This window comes from Leiobunum rupestre, chromosome 1, assembly GCF_980474605.1.
Source record: "Leiobunum rupestre chromosome 1, qqLeiRupe1.1.hap1, whole genome shotgun sequence".
Classification (NCBI taxonomy): domain Eukaryota; kingdom Metazoa; phylum Arthropoda; class Arachnida; order Opiliones; family Sclerosomatidae; genus Leiobunum; species Leiobunum rupestre.
Genome location: NC_143384.1, coordinates 38,585,944 through 38,604,836, shown reverse-complemented (window position 1 = coordinate 38,604,836; position 18,893 = coordinate 38,585,944). Strand labels below are relative to the sequence as shown.

At 38.0% G+C, this 18,893-nt stretch overlaps 1 protein-coding gene across 1 annotated transcript in view; it reads left to right on the top strand.

The window, feature by feature from the left end:
• Positions 1-18,677, top strand: part of LOC149962761 (uncharacterized) — a 221,415-nt gene extending 202,738 nt beyond the window's left edge. The window contains exons 3-6 of the mRNA XM_090180054.1: positions 11,331-11,405; positions 12,131-15,147; positions 16,905-17,317; positions 18,084-18,677. Coding sequence (XP_090036180.1) covers positions 12,131-15,147; positions 16,905-17,317; positions 18,084-18,418 — 3,765 coding nt within the window. The 5' untranslated portion in view covers positions 11,331-11,405 and the 3' untranslated portion in view covers positions 18,419-18,677. The remainder of the gene's footprint in view (positions 1-11,330; positions 11,406-12,130; positions 15,148-16,904; positions 17,318-18,083) is intronic.
• The last annotated feature ends 216 nt before the right edge of the window (positions 18,678-18,893 follow it).

The window sequence follows — 18,893 nt, the reverse complement described above, 5'->3', positions numbered from 1 at the left end:
TAAAAATAAAAAGCAGACTACAAACACGGACTACGTTGGAAAATTAATTATTTTTTGTTATGTCCCAAAAAAAACGAAGTGGCTTCTTGTAAAAGATATTCTTCTAACGAGTGTTTTTGATTCATCAGTTATGAGAAAGGAATTCTGTTTGTTTTTCTTGTTGTTTTCGTTGTTCTACTCCAACGCCTTCTTTTGAGAAATGTTGGCCTTAGAGACTACGAAAGAAGAAACAAGTTCACAAAAGGCCATATATAGTTCGGCGCTTAAGTCACCAGCTACATTCGTGAAACCCGAACATTTGACGAGAAAAGCACCGTAATAATATTTTAGTATTCAGTTAGTTTAATTTAATTCCTAATTTTAATTTAATATAAATATTATTCTTACTTTTCATTTATTAGTAATTTAATTCCTAATTTTAATTTAATATAAATATTATTCTTACTTTTCATATAATAGTAATTGAATTCCTAATTTTATTTTAATATAAATTAATTCATAATAATAATTTAAAATTTATTAATTATTAGTAATAATTCAAATATAATTAATCCGTAATAATAATTTAAAATTTATTAATTATTAGTAATAATTTAAATATAATTAATTCGTAATAATAATTTAAAATTTATTAATTATTAGTAATAATTTAAATATAATTAATTCATAATAATAATTTAAAATTATTTAATTCATAATGATAATTTAAAATAATTAATTTAAAATAGTAATTTAAAATTAATTAATTAATTCATAATAATAATTTAAAATTAATTAATTCATAATAATAATTTAATATTAATACATTTCTTAATATAATATTACTACATTTCTTAATATAATATTAATACATTTCTTAATATAATATTAATAAATTTCTTAATATAATATTAATACATTTCTTAATATAATATTAATACATTTCTTAATATAATATTAATACATTTCTTAATATAATATTAATGTAGTTCTTAATTTCATATTAATTTCTTTAAAATTAATATATTTCTTAATTTCACATTAATTTCTTTAAAATTAATATATTTCTTAATTTCAGAATAATTTCTTTAAAATTAATATATTTCTTAATTAAATATTAATTTCTTTAAAATTAATATATTTCTTAATTAAATATTTATTTATTTAAAATAAATTTCTTAATTACATATTAAAATTAATGTTTCTTAATTAAAATTTATTTATTTCTTAATTTAATATTAATTTATTTAAAATTATTCTTAATTTATTTTTACTTCATTCTTAATATATTATTAATATTAATTTAATATTAATTCTAAATTTATCTCTTAATTTACTTTTTAATTTATTTCTTAGTTTAATTCTTAATTTATTTCTAAATTTAATTCTTAATTTAATTCTTAATTTAATTCTTAATTTAATTATTAATTTAATTCTCTATTTATTTCTTAATTTAATTCTCTATTTATTTCTTAATTTAATATTAATTTATTTCTTAATTTATTTATAAATTTAATATTAATTTATTTCTTAATTTAATATTAATTTATTTCTTAATTTATTTCTTAATTTAATATTAATTTATTTCTTAATTTAATATTAATTTATTTCTTAATTTATTTCTTAATTTAATATTAATTTATTTCTTAATTTATTTCTTAATTTAATATTAATTTATTTCTTAATTTATTTCTAAATTTAATATTAATTTATTTCTTAATTTAATATTAATTTATTTCTTAATTTATTTCTTAATTTAATATTAATTTATTTCTTAATTTAATATTAATTTATTTCGTAATTTAATATAAATTTATTTCTTAATTTAATATTAATTTATTTCTTAATTTAATATTAATTTATTTCTTAATTTAATATTAATTTATTTCTTAATTTAATATTAATTTATTTCTTAATTTAATATTAATTTATTTCTTAATTTAATATTAATTTATTTCTTAATTTAATATTAATTTATTTCTTAATTTAATTATTAATTTAATTCTCTATTTATTTCTTAATTTAATTCTCTATTTATTTCTTAATTTAATATTAATTTATTTCTTAATTTAATATTAATTTATTTCTTAATTTATTTCTAAATTTAATATTAATTTATTTCTAAATTTAATATTAATTTATTTCTTAATTTATTTCTAAATTTAATATTAATTTATTTCTAAATTTAATATTAATTTATTTCGTAATTTAATATTAATTTCTTTCTTAATTTAATATTAATTTATTTCTTAATTTAATATTAATTTATTTCGTAATTTAATATTAATTTATTTCGTAATTTAATATTAATTTATTTCTTAATTTAATATTAATTTATTTCTTAATTTAATATTAATTTATTTCTTAATTTATTTCTAAATTTAATATTAATTTATTTCTTAATTTAATATTAATTTATTTCTTAATTTAATATTAATTTATTTCGTAATTTAATATTAATTTATTTCGTAATTTAATATTAATTTATTTCTTAATTTAATATTAATTTATTTCTTAATTTAATATTAATTTATTTCTTAATTTAATATTAATTTATTTCTTAATTTAATATTAATTTATTTCTTAATTTATTTCTTAATATCAAGAATGTATTTATTTTTACTCAGGGAGAATGAATATGTCAAGACTATCGACGGACACGTTGAGGCCCTAACCCCGTCACGCTAAGGGGGGGGGGGGAGACAAAAAGGAGGCGGTCTTATTTTTTGCGTCCTCGCAGCAGCGTTAATCGTGTCGAAAAACGTAATTTTTAAGAACCAATGAGATTGCGGTATTATTTGATTTTATTAAAGCGGAGGAGCATACCTGGGGCCCCAACGGGTGGAATTGGAGAAACGCTAAAAATAATCTCGACATATTCATTCTCCCTGAGTATAAATAAATACATTCTCGGTAATATTAATTGAATTATAAAATTCCGCATGTAAATTTAGCCTCCAGCCCCACTATATCAATTTAGCGGATATCACAATGGTCGCTCTACCTTTGGCAACTTTGTTAACCAAGAGGAAATTTACGAAACATGACGCCTTTATCAGATTATAACTCTGGCGCCATCCAAGAAGCGGCTTGCTAAAAAGAAAGTGTAATAACGCCAAACTCCGCCGAAGTTTTTTATTTTTTATTTTGCGCGCGCGTGGCACACCAGGGGGCACGAAGCTCATAAAAAGTTTAGTTTCTCATCCTGGATGTTAGAAGGCTGTAGTTGTTTCTATCTGTAATATTGAAAGTTAGGCTTAGCGCTTTTTGGCGTTCTGTTTTCTTTTTATATCTATCTCTAGCGAGTCTCCTGGAAGGTGGAATTCACTGAACCCGAATTTGGAAAATCGAATCTCTGCTTTGGTGTATTATCCGTCTATTGACGGAAACGTCTTCTTCGAGAGTGTTTTAAATGGTTGGACTGCCTAAAATAGAAAATCTTTTATTTTCTGTTGACCGGAAAAGATTTTTCTTCGCTGGTCGAATGCGACTCGAGATCAATGAACGGATTGGGCTGTGACTTTTGCGTCTTCGGCATGGCTCGAGACATCTCCCTGCTTTCTGTAATATTCTAGTTCATTTCGGGCCAACGTGGAGGCGCTGTAGTCTAGTACGCCAGGATTTTAGTTTTGTGGGGAGCGCAAGTGCACACTGTACCCCCTCTGGCTTTGTTTAAAGCAACTGTCGGCTCTTTTCATTGCCACCTGTATTATGTAAAGGCCCCTGTTATTAGAGATGGCCATGAATCAATCCGATTCTTCGAAAAAACGCGACTTTAATGGAGAGCGTGGTGCCATCTATTTTATGACAAAGGAAGCTAAAATTCAAAATAGCCAAATGATAACGTCGTCAGAGAGCCATTGTAGGGTATTATAGATAGACAACTTATACTCTATTTAGTGGGCTTAAACCTAATTATATATCCCATGTAAAATATTGTTCATATTTGCACTAATTTATGTTATTGACCGATTTACAAACGATCCAATCAACGCGAGGGGTACTTATAAGTACCGCCTTTTTGATTTCGACGCTAGCGACATCTATTGAAAAAAAAAGCTACTTGACGTGTCGTCTAGCCGCCATTTGCTTTAAAATACAAATAGCCCAATAAAGATAAATTAAAAATGGGCTAATGCCAGCCGTTTTTCCGTGTCATTTGTAGGGAGGGAATTATTGGAGGTCTCCAAGCTCACTTTTGTCCGCCGTCTTGGGAAATGGCCGCCCTTAGGCCTCTTTTTAAATTTCGTGAATTATTTTTGATGTTGGAAGTAAATAATTTATTTCTCACGATAAAAGTATTTTGGAGACCTAAATTATTGACTACAAGCGTTTCTGAGCCACATTAATACACCCTGCAATCAGATTTTAATAAAAATAAAGCTTCTTCCTTTTTCCGATTTTAGGAATTTAAAATCGTCACAAGAAAGAATGTTACGAATTCCATTTCAAATGCAATGGAATTTTTAAATTAAATTGTTGGTAATTAAAAAAAGAAATTTAAGCGGGGGGCGGTCATTCAAAGAAATCTGGCACACTTTCCAAAAAATCCGAAATTCAGTCTGGATACGGCGAGAACTCGCGAAATCCGACAAGAACTTGCGAAATCCGATGACATCTCGCGAAATCCGACAAGAACTTGCGAAATCCGATGACATCTCGCGAAATCCGACAAGAACTTGCGAAATCCGATGACATCTCGCGAAATCCGACAAGAACTTGCGAAATCCGATGATATCTCGCGAAATCTGACGAGAACTCGCGAAATCCGACGATATCTCGCGAAATCCGACAAGAACTTGCGAAATCCGATGGCATCTCGCGAAATCCGACAAGAACTTGCGAAATCCGATGATATCTCGCGAAATCTGACGAGAACTCGCGAAATCCGATGACATCTCGCGAAATCCGACAAGAACTTGCGAAATCCGATGGCATCTCGCGAAATCCGACAAGAGCTTGCGAAATCCGATGAAATCTCGCGAAATTTGACGAGAACTCGCGAAATCCGACGATATCTCGCGAAATCCGACAAGAACTTGCGAAATCCGATGACATCTCGCGAAATCCGACAAGAACTTACGAAATCCGATGACATCTCGCGAAATCCGACAAGAGCTTGCGAAATCCGATGAAATCTCGCGAAATCTGACGAGAACTCGCGAAATCCGACGATATCTCGCGAAATCCGACAAGAACTTGCGAAATCCGATGACATCTCGCGAAATCCGACAAGAACTTGCGAAATCCGATGACATCTCGCGAAATCCGACAAGAACTTGCGAAATCCGATGACATCTCGCGAAATCCGACAAGAACTTGCGAAATCCGATGACATCTCGCGAAATCCGACAAGAACTTGCGAAATCCGATGACATCTCGCGAAATCCGACAAGAACTTGCGAAATCCGATGACATCTCGCGAAATCCGACAAGAACTTACGAAATCCGATGACATCTCGCGAAATCCGACAAGAGCTTGCGAAATCCGATGAAATCTCGCGAAATCTGACGAGAACTCGCGAAATCCGACGATATCTCGCGAAATCCGACAAGAACTTGCGAAATCCGATGACATCTCGCGAAATCCGACAAGAACTCGCGAAATCCGACGATATCTCGCGAAATCCGACAAGAGCTTGCGAAATCCGATGACATCTCGCGAAATCCGATGACATCTCGCGAAATCCGACAAGAACTTGCGAAATCCGATGACATCTCGCGAAATCCGACAAGAGCTTGCGAAATCCGACGATATCTCGCGAAATCCGACAAGAGCTTGCGAAATCCGATGACATCTCGCGAAATCCGACAAGAACTTGCGAAATCCGATGACATCTCGCGAAATCCGACAAGAGCTTGCGAAATCCGATGACATCTCGCGAAATCTGACGAGAACTCGCGAAATCCGACAAGAGCTTGCGAAATCCGATGACATCTCGCGAAATCTGACGAGAACTCGCGAAATCCGATGACATCTCGCGAAATCTGACGAGAACTCGCGAAATCCGACGATATCTCGCGAAATCCGACAAGAGCTTGCGAAATCCGATGACATCTCGCGAAATCCGACAAGAACTTGCGAAATCCGATGACATCTCGCGAAATCCGACGATATCTCGCGAAATCCGACAAGAGCTTGCGAAATCCGATGACATCTCGCGAAATCCGACAAGAACTTGCGAAATCCGATGACATCTCGCGAAATCCGACAAGAGCTTGCGAAATCCGATGACATCTCGCGAAATCTGACGAGAACTCGCGAAATCCGACAAGAGCTTGCGAAATCCGATGACATCTCGCGAAATCTGACGAGAACTCGCGAAATCCGATGACATCTCGCGAAATCTGACGAGAACTCGCGAAATCCGATGAGATCTCGCGAAAACCGACGAGAACTCACGAAATCCGATGAGATCTCGCGAAAACCGACGAGAACTCGCGAAATCCGATGAGATCTCGCGAAAACCGACGAGAACTCACGAAATCCGATGAGATCTCGCGAAATCTGACGAGAACTCGCGAAATCCGATGAGATCTCGCGAAAACCGACGAGAACTCGCGAAATCCGATGACATCTCGCGAAATCTGACGAGAACTCGCGAAATCCGACGATATCTCGCGAAATCCGACAAGAGCTTGCGAAATCCGATGACATCTCGCGAAATCCGACAAGAACTTGCGAAATCCGATGACATCTCGCGAAATCCGACGATATCTCGCGAAATCCGACAAGAGCTTGCGAAATCCGATGACATCTCGCGAAAAACGAGTAAAGTAATGGGCCTTTCTATAAAATAACGTGGTCTTCTTGTTTACTGTTTTTTTCTCACTTCTACCATGGATTAAATAACCTAGCTGACAGGGATAGTTATCTCTAATACATTTTATTATACTACGAGTTGAAGATGTTTGTTTCAAACGAGGCTGCCAGATATTTTTGCCGTCCCCTCAATTTTACCCCCTTTTCCGATACAAATCCGGAACAAGATTTCTTGACACGTCGCCATCTCGCGGCGGCTTTCGGCGAATTTAATATTTTTCGAACGGTTTGTTTTAGTACATTTGAAATGGAAATATTCAATAGTGGTCAGTACCTCAGTGGCTCTGGAGCTTTCTGGTTAAATGTGGGAAATAATAAGTACTGTAAGCGACCTTATTCATATATAACACAAATTTTGAGCTTGCGAGAGTGCGTTTAAATACGATGCAACGCAACTATCTGCAAGGCGGGTCGTCACGCCCGAGATTATCCACCTTAATAGTTTAAATTGTGTTTCTTCAAACTTATTGGAACTAACAGCAGCGTTTTAGTAATTTTTACATACTAGCAGCAAGAACATATTTAGTTCCATAAGAACATTGAACTGTAATATTGACTCCTACTGTTCCAAAAATTTGCTTGTAGTGCGTTCTGAAAATTGCGTTCTTGCCATTTGATATGTTATTTTATAATAAATATATACTTACAAAAACAGGTTAGTTGCCAGTAACAGAATAAGTAAGGGTTGCTCCTGCTCCCCCTACATAGTTGAAACAGGATGATTTTTGGGTTGATTTATTAACAGCTCCCTCTATTTCCGATAAATAGAAGAAAATAATGGTGGGGTCGATAAATTATGAAAATATTTAAATAACATTTATTTACTTATATAATTAAATAAATAGATATTTTGATTAAATATTTAAAGCTATTGGCGGCTTGACTTGAAGGAACTCTTTTTTCAATAGATGTCGCTAGCATCTAAATCAAAAAGGCGGTACTTATAGGTACCCCTCGCATTGATTGGGTCGTTTGTAAATTGGTCAATCACATAAATTAAAGCAATTATAAACAATATTTTACAATGTTACATATAATTTAGGTTAAAACCCATTAAATAGAGTATAAGTTGTCTAACTATAATACCCTACAATGGCTCTCTGACGACGTTCTCATTTGGCTATTTTGAATTTTAGCTTCCTTGGCCATTAATAGATGGCACCATGCTCTCCACTAAAGTCCCGTTTTTCGAAGAATCTGATAGATTACTGGCCATGTCTCATAACAGGGGCCTTTTCATAATACAGGTGGCAATGATAGAGCCGCCACTTGCTTTAATTAAAATTAATACTTTCTTTACTAAATGTAACTAACCTAGATGGCTCTAATGTGCAATAACGATGAAAGAGGGGGGAGGAAATCAAGTCTGAATGGCACTTCCATAATCCAACCTTCTAAATTTGATTAAGCATTGGTTTTATCGTTCAGAAAGTGAGAATAACATGTCCCTCTAGCCTTGACTGAAGGGTTCTTATCGACCTAAATACGTTCCCGGTAGTTACTAGTCCCTCTATAATTTTTTTAGTTCATGGCCTTGGCAAATTCCCCGCATTTTATGAGCGATTCTTCCGCCGTAGCAAACCTCAAAATAACCGCCCTCTGTTTAGAAATTTAAAATAAACTACCAGCAATTCCAGGCGAGATTTTTTCGCAAATCAGCGGAAATTGGGGTACCTTTATTTAGTCTTTTTTTTATTTCGTTTCGTGTGACTACGATTTCGACGTAAGCAAAATATAAAGGAATGAATTATATTTTTTCAGACTGTACTAGCCGGTCTGAGAAAGGGTCTAGAAGCTGCATTTTTTTGGAGTCACTTGCGTAGAAGTCGTCAGGGAGGGTATAGAGGGAACGTAAAAAATGAAAACGTTGCCGATAGATGGCGACAGCTTGCTAGTCCATATCGTGTATTACGGCCCGGGGTGGGAGAGAAGGTAATAACAAGCTCGCGAATGACGCAACTACAGGTTTCGAGTCCCTCTCGCGCTAGAGGTCGTAAAAATAACGTATTCTAGTCGATTTCCAGCACGAACTGACTTATTGTGGTGATATATTTGTACGTCTTACGGTATGTAGTATTTTGAAGTGATGCAATATTTGACATTGCAAATTCGTTATTTATCATTTAAATTGGATGGTGGTATTATTTAATTGGTTAACGTAGTTTGTATTACATAAATTAATAAATAAATTAAGTCCGTAAATAAACTTACTATTGAAGAAAAATATTCTGTACGTTACAAAAATTGCAGAAATATCGCAAAGGCTTACGATGAAATATTAATTATTATGAAAAAATTGTGGAATACACTTACAATTGAAGAAAATATACATACAGTTCAAAGTGAAATAAACTTTTGAATACGTTACAAAAATTGAACAAATATCTCCAAGGCTTACGATGAAATATTAAAAATCGTGTAATTTCGTAGACAAGTTTATTTTCCCCCCACTTTTTTCCATATTTAGGGAATTTAAATTTTTTTTCCACCAAGTGTAACATAATTTAGGCTTGATATACGCTAGTTACGTTACAAACCAGTCGTAAGGCGCGTATTCGATTGGAATATACCTCCTTCTTAAATCTAACTAAAACTTAAAGCAACTGTCGACTCTATCATTGCCACCTGTATTATGAAAAGGGCCTTGTTATTAGAGATGGCCATGAATCTAGCAGATTCTTCGAAAAACGCAACTTTATGGAGAGCGTGCTGACATCTATTTATGTCAAAGGAAGCTAAAATTCCAAATAGCCAAATGATAACGTCGTCAGAGAGCCATTGTCGGGTATTATAGTTAGACAACTTATACTCTACTAATTGGGCTTTAGCAAGAATTATACAGGTTGTTTCAAAAGGTGATGCAAAAATTTGAAGGAGTTGTAAGGGGCGAGTTGAGAAGTATGCCTGTTTTTTCCCCATTTTATTACGATGAGTTAAAAGAGAGCCAGAGAGCTTCAAAGTGTGGTCTACTAGCCCCTGGAAGTAGGCCGCAACAAGCGCAAAACCAAGCAGCAGGGAAACGCGAATATTAAGATTTGGGTTCGTGTGCTAGGTAAAAAAGGATTTTGTAAATAAATCAAGGTAACCAGCGTAAAAAAGTAAACTTAAACAGTATTTAAAGTCCCTGCTGCTTGGTTTTGCACTTGTTGGAGCCTACTTCCAGGGGCTAGTAGGCCACACTTTGAAGCTCTCTGGCTCTCTTTTAACTCATCGTAGGAAAATGGGGAAAAACAGGCATACTTCTCAACTCGCCCCTTACAACTCTTTCAAATTTTTGCATAATTTTTTCAAACACCCTGTATAGGCTTCGTGCATAGTTTAAATTTTGGTCATTGGTATCGCCGCCTACCGACCGAGTTTAAAATTGATTATATGAAAGCTGGCTGCACGTTCAAAGTTATTTTTGTACAACAGCTAAAAGTTCAACTGAAATTCAAAAGTCGTCTGCTATTTCTTCACATATTTAGTTCACGGATATTAAGGCAGATGGCGCTATATTTCCTAAGTTCGAAACCTATATCCCATGTACATAAATTGCTGTAATTTACGTTATTGACCAATGTACAAAGTACAAACGATCCAATCGACGCGAAGGGTACCTATAAGTACCGCCTTTTTGATTCCGACGCTAGCGACATCTATTGAAAAAAGAGCTACTTCACGTCGAGCCACCACTTACTTTAAATAACGTGGATCATTCGTTCTACATTTGAAACCTAGATGGCGCGTTTAGCGACGCCTTGTTCGAACCTCGACTGAAGCGTACTTTTTATTCTGGCCCATGAATTCTACGCAGGTCTATGTATTCCTACGAAAGGGGGAGCCTGGGAGGGATGGATTGCGTTAAAAACGGCTAACCGGCGGGGGAGTTTTACTAATGCACCGAAATGCTCTAATCTACAGGGAGCCGTTTCCTAGCGCCAAAAAAAAACATATTTCTTGAAAGTAGGATGGAATACAACCCAACCCACCCGCAGTTTTGTTTTATTTTTTTGTGTCGATGATTCTGGAAGTTACTTGGCTACGGAGGGGTGCAAAATATAGCGTTAGGGGGAGGCGCCTATTTAGGAAACGGGGGAATACCGTCTCGCGTTTCTACCCCCCCCTGAATTTAGAAATTTGGCCAAGGCCCGAGTATATTTATCATAGCATTTCTTACTGCGTTATTCTAGGCTTTGTTTCTTTTATCTTTGTTCGATGAAAAAAAACCACGAAAAAGTGTTTTTCAAAGAATGAACAGTATTATGGAGAGGGTTTCGTCTGGTATTACGTTATTTTGTTGCTGTGGAAAAACTCTGCGAATCATGAAAGTTACATTTTTTTTGTTGTTTTGACCTTCTTGAAAATTGAGGGAAAAGGGGAATATTTTACCGTGTGTTTTTCGAAAGTGGAGTCCACTTTTGATTTGGTTTTTTATGTAGGTACGATTGTTTTTACGTTAGCGTTTTATTATTATCTATTTTGAGTCGTGGGATTGTGGTTAGTCTATTCGTTGCGTCTTATTTATGTTTTCCTTTTTTGGTTTCAGGTTGATTTCGATGGTTTGTTCTGACCAGATCCGGACAGTAGTTGAGCAGCATTGATCTATGGAATTGGGCTGAAAGTACGTTATTTTTTTTATCATTATTAGGACCCTTTTGACCTTGTGACGGACTCCACTTTTTTTTGGCAATATTCCGGCGAATTTCTACTTAGCTTAATTGTTAATTCGCCACTTCAAGAATGTATTTATTTATTCTCACTGAGAATGACTGTTGAGAGCTCTTAATAAACAAATTTATTCCATAAATTACATCGTGATTAAATCGATTTAATCATGATTAAGCTGATTAAATCACGATTAAGCCGACCAAATAATTATTAACCTGAATAAATCACGATTCAAAAACAAATTTATTTCAAAAATTAGTTAGTGATTAAATCGCGATTAAAAGATTAGATCGTTATTAAATTGATTTATATTAACGATTAACTCGATTAAATCGCGATTAAGCCGATTAAATCACTATTAACCTGAATAAATCGCGATTAAAGAACAAATTTATTCCAAAAATTACATCGTGATTAAATCGATTTAATCGTGATTAAGCTGATTAAATCACGATTAAGCCGACTAAATAATTATTAACCTGAATAAATCACGAGTAAAAAACCAATTTACTAAAAAAATTAGATCGTGATTAAATCGCGATCAAAAATTTAACTAACACGATTTAATACATTTAATCGGATTAAATCCGATGAGGTATGCACCCGAAAGAGGAACGTGATCTGCCCCTTGTTTCAAACGTAAACGTATTTTCGAATGACTTGTCTACTCACCTACAGATGTGGTCAAAGTGGCTGTTAGCATTGTGGCTGGTGGTCTTCCAGTGGAACCCAAGCGCATCCGTACACTTCTGCCCCTTCAACCCGCTGTGCAGCTGCGACGCCCAACCTTTGGAAGTGCGCTGCTACGGCGTCCCATTCGGCACCCTCCCCTCGCTGCCCCTGGAGGACCTGTACCAAGTGGAGGTCAGCAAGGCCGGCCTCGAAATCCTGCAAAACGATGCCCTGGGTGGATCCCGCGTCTCCTCCTTGCGCGTCAATAACAACAACATCCTGGAGGTGGCGCCGCACGCCTTCCGAGGCACGGAACACTTCCTGACCTCCATCGACGCCAGCTTCAACAAGATCGAGGAGATACCCGTCGAGGCCATCCGCAATTTGGCCTACTTGCAATGGCTGAATCTCCATTTCAACGACATCGACACCGTCGATTCCGAAATGTGGTGGAGTCTCGAGTCCAGGTCGTCGATTCGTAGCATTTTTCTGGGCCGTAACAATGTGGCCGCCCTGCACGACGGGTGCTTTGCGCCGCTGTCCAACCTCACCGCGTTGGACATCGAGGACAATCGTTTGAACCACCTCGAAGGCAAGCCGTTTCCACCAGCCTTGAACCGGCTGTCTTTGAGAGATAATATCATACCCAATGTGCCTTCTACGGCGTTGGCCAACCTGGACGCCTTGGCTATTTTGCAACTGAGTGGCAACCTAATACGCCATCTACCCAGAAAGATTCACCTGTCCGTTAACACGCTGCTCAAACTGGACCTGAGCTATAACCTTCTGACGCATTTGAATGAAAACATTTTCAATAATACCCTAAGTGTCCGGGACTTGCATTTGGACTTCAACTTCATTAGGAGCATACCGAGTCGGGCGTTCTTCAACGTCGGAGTGGAACGTTTGTCCATTTCTAATAATCGTTTAGTGAATATCGCGGAGTCGGCGTTCGCGGGTATCACGAATTCCCTCAAAGCCTTGGATTTGAGTTACAATATGATCGAGAAAACGCCGCAATCGCTGAAGCACCTGGTGGTTTTGAGGCAGTTGTATCTGAAAGCGAATGAACTGAGACGCTTGGACCATCTCGTCTTTTACGGTTTTCGAGATACGCTGGAAGTGCTGGACTTGTCCGAAAACCGATTGAAAGAAATGCCCCTGGATGCTTTGTCCGTGCTGAAGACGGTGATGAAATTGAACATGCAAGGTAACCGCATCAAACATCTCGGCGAACGCGATTTTCACGGTTGGGGTAACTCCCTGCAGTCGCTCAATATGGACAATAACGGTCTGGTTTCGCTGGCTCCCGAGGTCTTCTTGTTCACGCCAAAGTTGAAAGAGCTACGTATCTCGTATAACAAGTTTTCCAGACCCGATCCGATGTTTCTGCTACCTTTGAGGTCCAAGTTGGATATCCTGGAATTGGGATGCGACGAAGGGTACACGGACATAGCCTTCAAAGTGGGAGAACAGTATATGGAGAAGGTGGAATGGTTGCAACTTAATCATAACGATTTAAAGACCTTAACCACCACCGGACTGTCCGGTTACCCTTCCGTCGTCCATCTGGACTTGGTCGCTGGTAAACTACGCTACATCAAAGGTCTGTTCCAAGAGAAGGTTCATAGCCGACTCAGCAATGTGCTGTTATCGTACAACATGATCGAAAGCTTGGAGACGCGAACGTTTTACGGCCTGCCGCAACTGACCAACGTGGTCTTGCTGGCCAATAAACTCCGCTACGTCAACAAATGGGCTTTTTCCAATCTGCCCAAATTGCACACGGTGATCCTGACTGCCAACCTGATTAGCAACATTGAAGACGAAGCTTTCCACAATCTAACCCGACTGACTAATCTGTACGTCCAAGAGAATCTACTGACGAAGTTTTCTTGGGGTATGTTTGAAAACGCCGGTGGAGGTCCCATTTTCATCAACGCCAGTAGCAACAACATCAGCACGCTGCATACGCCCCCCAAGTACTTCGACAACCTAAGCAGAACCGACGTAGTGGTTGTGAAGGTCAGGAGTTTGGACTTTAGCCACAATCATCTAAGCAGCATACCGCGGGGGTTCTTCAAACCTATCAGCCGGACTTTGCAACACTTGTTTCTCAGCTATAACAAATTTAATAGTTTGCGTGACGATCAGTTTGTGGAGGCTAAGCATTTGCAGATATTGTGGTTAGATCACAACAACTTATCCGTACTATCGCAGAACGTCTTCAAAGGATGTCCCGAGATACAAATAATTAACCTGGGAGGTAACCGCCTCACCACCTTCCATTCCGAAACTTTCATGGGACTTACGCGTCTCAGGTTCCTGGACTTGTCCGTAAACAACATCAGCCATATTCCCATTGACGCGTTCGCCAACACGGTACTCGAGAAGTTGGACGTGTCCCGTAATGGGCTGATTAAGGCCCCATTGGCGCCTTTGCAAGCGGTCCGTTATACCTTAAGGTACTTGGACTTTTCGGAAAACTATGTAGCAGTCCTGCCTGCGTCCGAGCTAAGTCATTTGGTGAATTTATTGCACCTGAACGCTTCTCGTAACCGAATCGGTGGACTATCGGAAGATACGTTTAAGGACATGGACAATCTGTACCATTTGGACTTGTCGCACAATCCCATATGGCGTTTGGAGAAGGGACCGTTGGAGCCGTTAAGGTCCTTAAGGGATTTGGACTTGACCAATACCAGCTTAGCCTCAGTCCCGGTTATACCGCTGAGGAAGTTGAGGCGTTTGATGTTGGCGTCTAATAAGTTAACGAATATCTCGGAGGAAGCCTTCACGGAGATCATCCAATTGAGGTACTTGGACATATCACACAATATGTTCAATGATATTCCGAGGCATCTGTGGAAGTACTTGCACAATTTGAGGGGCCTGGACATCGCCTACAATCCCATCGAGACGATAGATGTTTCCACATTCCATGGGCTGAATAACCTCCAGGAGCTCGATATGAGGGCCTTGAGTCTCCGGGTTATGGACACGAGAGCCTTGCATCATTTGAAGTAAGTTACCAATTCCTTTGTCTAAATATTAGAATCTGGCCAAGGTTAAAATTCGCAAGGTCCTCTGCCCAACACTACGTCCTAATGTCTCAGCTAATGAACGTAGTGAAATCAAACCATGGGCAAGGTCTTAAATTTTCCGCCAGTATTCGTTGTCAAATCAGCAGTGGCGTAGACAAGGGGGTTTCCGTGTCAAAAACCCTCTCCTTGGCTCTACCTTTAACTGTACTAAATTTTCACCAATTTCGCTACCCCCTCTTAACATTCACATGATACTTCGACCCCTCCTTGACGAATTTCTGGCTACGCCACTGCAAATTAGAAATATGGACTAGTTCTATATGGGCCTGTTCATAACACTTGCTAAAGAAAAGCCCACATATCACGCTACATCAAATACGCTAAACCTTGCGCGGACTTTTTTTTTTTCATGAATAAAATAGATCTTGCAAATCATGAAAAAAAGGCCGCGTATTTGATGTCAAGTAGCGTGATATGCGGGCCACAACGGGAAAGCAAGTGGAAGGTGGACACCAATTTTTATGCAAATCGGATAAGTAGTTTTTGCTCTAGAGCGGTCTGCAAGAAGAAGAAGATGAAAGTTTTTTTTGACATTTTGACTATCTTTGAACTACGTCGCATTATTAGCATGTTAAGTTAAAAGGAGCTACCTATGGACTGCATTGTAAAGGATTATATAATTAGCATAACAGCCCCCGATTTATAGTTTTATTGTATGTTGGTCGTATGCGTCTGGTCTTTCCAATGGTATATTGCTTGTCTCGCTACTCTGAGTGGTTGCGGAGATACAAGGGGCTGAAATCGGCCCTTAGTTGCTTCATGGGCCAAATAATGATAAATCCAGGACATGACTCTATGCGAAAAACCCGTCCAACAGCGCTAACACCCGACCACTATTGCCCCCTATTGTGAAAAATGCGCGATCGCGGACCTACGTCATTTTGGTGGCAAATTGTTTAGGGGCAGTTTTCAAAAATATCCTGGAATATTTATTCACGGTTATCATATCTAGTGTGGTTATTAATGTAAGTACTTTTTTTACGTACTAGGTTCATAATTAGTATAATACGTATAATTATATAATATTAAACATATACTTTCCTAGAATCTTTAACAATAATCTAAAAATGAGGGGCCAATGTGGCAGGATTTTCGAATTACAACCGCCACTTATTTCCGAATTTCGACTTAGTCAACACAAGATGGCGTTCGGGAAACCGGAAATTTCTGCTTGATTTTGCTCCCAATTTTTTTTATTTGCACCGTTTCCCCCGCCTACTAAAATGGACGCCCGTTACTTTTGGTGGACGACCGATTTAGTACGTATGAAGGTACCAGAGGCATGTCCTGGATTTATCATTATTTGGCCCATGGTTGCTTCGGGAAAATACTTGCTCGGTCTCGAAAAGCTAGTCACTTTCCCGGACCTTGCTGTGGGGAATACCGTCCCCTCTGATACGGTTCCGAATAAGTGAGTTTCAATAACCACAACGCCATCTATCGAACTTAAAAATATCTATTGGGATGGTACTTTTAAGAAACTAAGGGAAGTCTAAACTGACGTCATAGGTCACCGAGGTCACGCATAGGTATGCTTTTTCGCCTAACTGCGCATGCGGCAGAGATTATTGAAACACGCTTATAGTGAAATTTGTTGTTGCACTGCTATAGACGCGAACCTATCTCAGTTAAGCCTTGGCATATATTTTTCAAAGTTGGGGTATTTTTGCGTTTAGATTCCTAACATCGTTCAAAACAACAACGTATCCACTTCTTCGTTCTTTCCGGCTTCACGACGTGCTGTCTAAGTCGGAATCTCTGAAAAAAATCCTGGTGGAGTTAGAGGAGACCACTTTGTCGCACCAGCTGCAATGGACATTCGGGGCCAAACTTCGCGAATTGATCGTGACGGGTAGACGCTTGGAGAACATTTTGCCGGACGCCTTTCTGGGACTACACCACACCCACGACCTTGTGCTCCGAATTACCGGGACCAGCGTGCGAAAACTCCCACACTATATGGTCAAGTATTTGGCCGATGTCCGCTATTTGACCTTGGACGTTCGAAATAATTTGTTGACTGGTATCGACCAGCAAGTTATCAAATTGTCCAAATTTAGCAAGGATTTCAGTACCAAACATTTAACCGGTAAACTCACAAATTTTTAAACTGGTGTTTATCTGTTGAACTCAGGTGGATTGGGTCTCTTTTGAACTCGAGTGGGTTTTATTTTGATTTTCTATTTTTATACATTTATTTATGTCATTACTTATCAATACATCATTGGGTTGGGTTTCTTCTCAACTCGAATGGGTTGGGTTTCTTCTCAACACGAGTGGGTTGGGTCTCTTTTGAACTGAAGTGGGTTGGGTCTCTTTTGAACTCGAGTGGGTTGGGTCTCTTTTGAACTCGAGTGGGTTGGGTCTCTTTTGAACTCGAGTGGGTTGGGTCTCTTCTCAACTCGAGTGGGTTGGGTCTCTTTTGAACTCGAGTGGGTTGGGTCTCTTTTGAACTCGAGTGGGTTGGGTCTCTTTTGAACTCGAGTGGGTTGGGTCTCTTTTGAACTCGAGTGGGTTGGGTATCTTTTGAACTCGAGTGGGTTGGGTCTCTTTTGAACTCGAGTGGGTTGGGTCTCTTTTGAACTCGAGTGGGTTGGGTCTCTTTTGAACTCGAGATGGAGGTCCTCCTTTGAACTAGGAGTGGTGGGTCTCTTTTGAACTCGAGTTGGGGTTCCTCTTTGGAACTTGAAGATGTGGTCTTTTGAAACAGGAAGTTTAATCTCTTTGGGCCTTGGAGTGGGGATTTTTATTTTGATCTTGGTGTGATACAATCCGTTTTGGGGCTTTCCTAGCCTTTGAACTTCATTCTGTTAAGATGGAATTTTGAAAGCCACCGTCGTATTTCTTTTTTTCAGGTGGCGTGAAGTTATCGGACAACCCGTTCGTCTGCTCTTGCGAATTGGTCTGGGTGGGACAGTGGATTCGTCGATGGATGCGGGAAACGCTGCGGGTGCAACTGTTGCAGTTCGACGCCGCTTTGTCGGTCCACCACTTCGTCACGCGTCCCAGCTGCGTCATGCCAGAGACGGGGGAGGTGATACCGTTAGTGGACCTTTCGAACCACGCCATGGAGTGCCAAGTGGAAGTGATGTCATCAGCCTGCGACGTCACGTCGCCATTACCCCGACTCTACGTCGTGGTCTTTGTGGGATTTTTCGTTTGGGTCCCTTGGTTCGGGAGCGTGCGGTGACTCGACTGCACGCGCTAGTGAGTGATTTCGCGTCGCATCTATAAAACCACACCGCGCGTGCGCGTAATATTTACGCCAATCTCGGAGACCCGGTCGCCCTCTATCGGAGAAGAATCTGTGAGTTACTGTTACTTTTTAATTTGTTTAGGGGTTTTTTACGAGAGCGATTGTAGATGGCGCTACGTCGCCGTATATATATATATATATCACCTCAATTTGTGATACTGTGCGCGCCGCCGTTATTAATTTTCGTAATGAGTGCCAAATTATAATTGAACAATCGTAATATATATGCAAAAATACTGATAAATATATAACCAACTCGCAACAAAATATACTTTTAAAAAAAAACATTGGGGTTAATTTAAGTAATAATATGTTTAATCTAATTTGTATTATGTGACGTACAAAAATTATTATTTAGTCTAGATTTTTACAGATAGCTTAGAGTCCCCAGACCGAGCCTAAATAATGT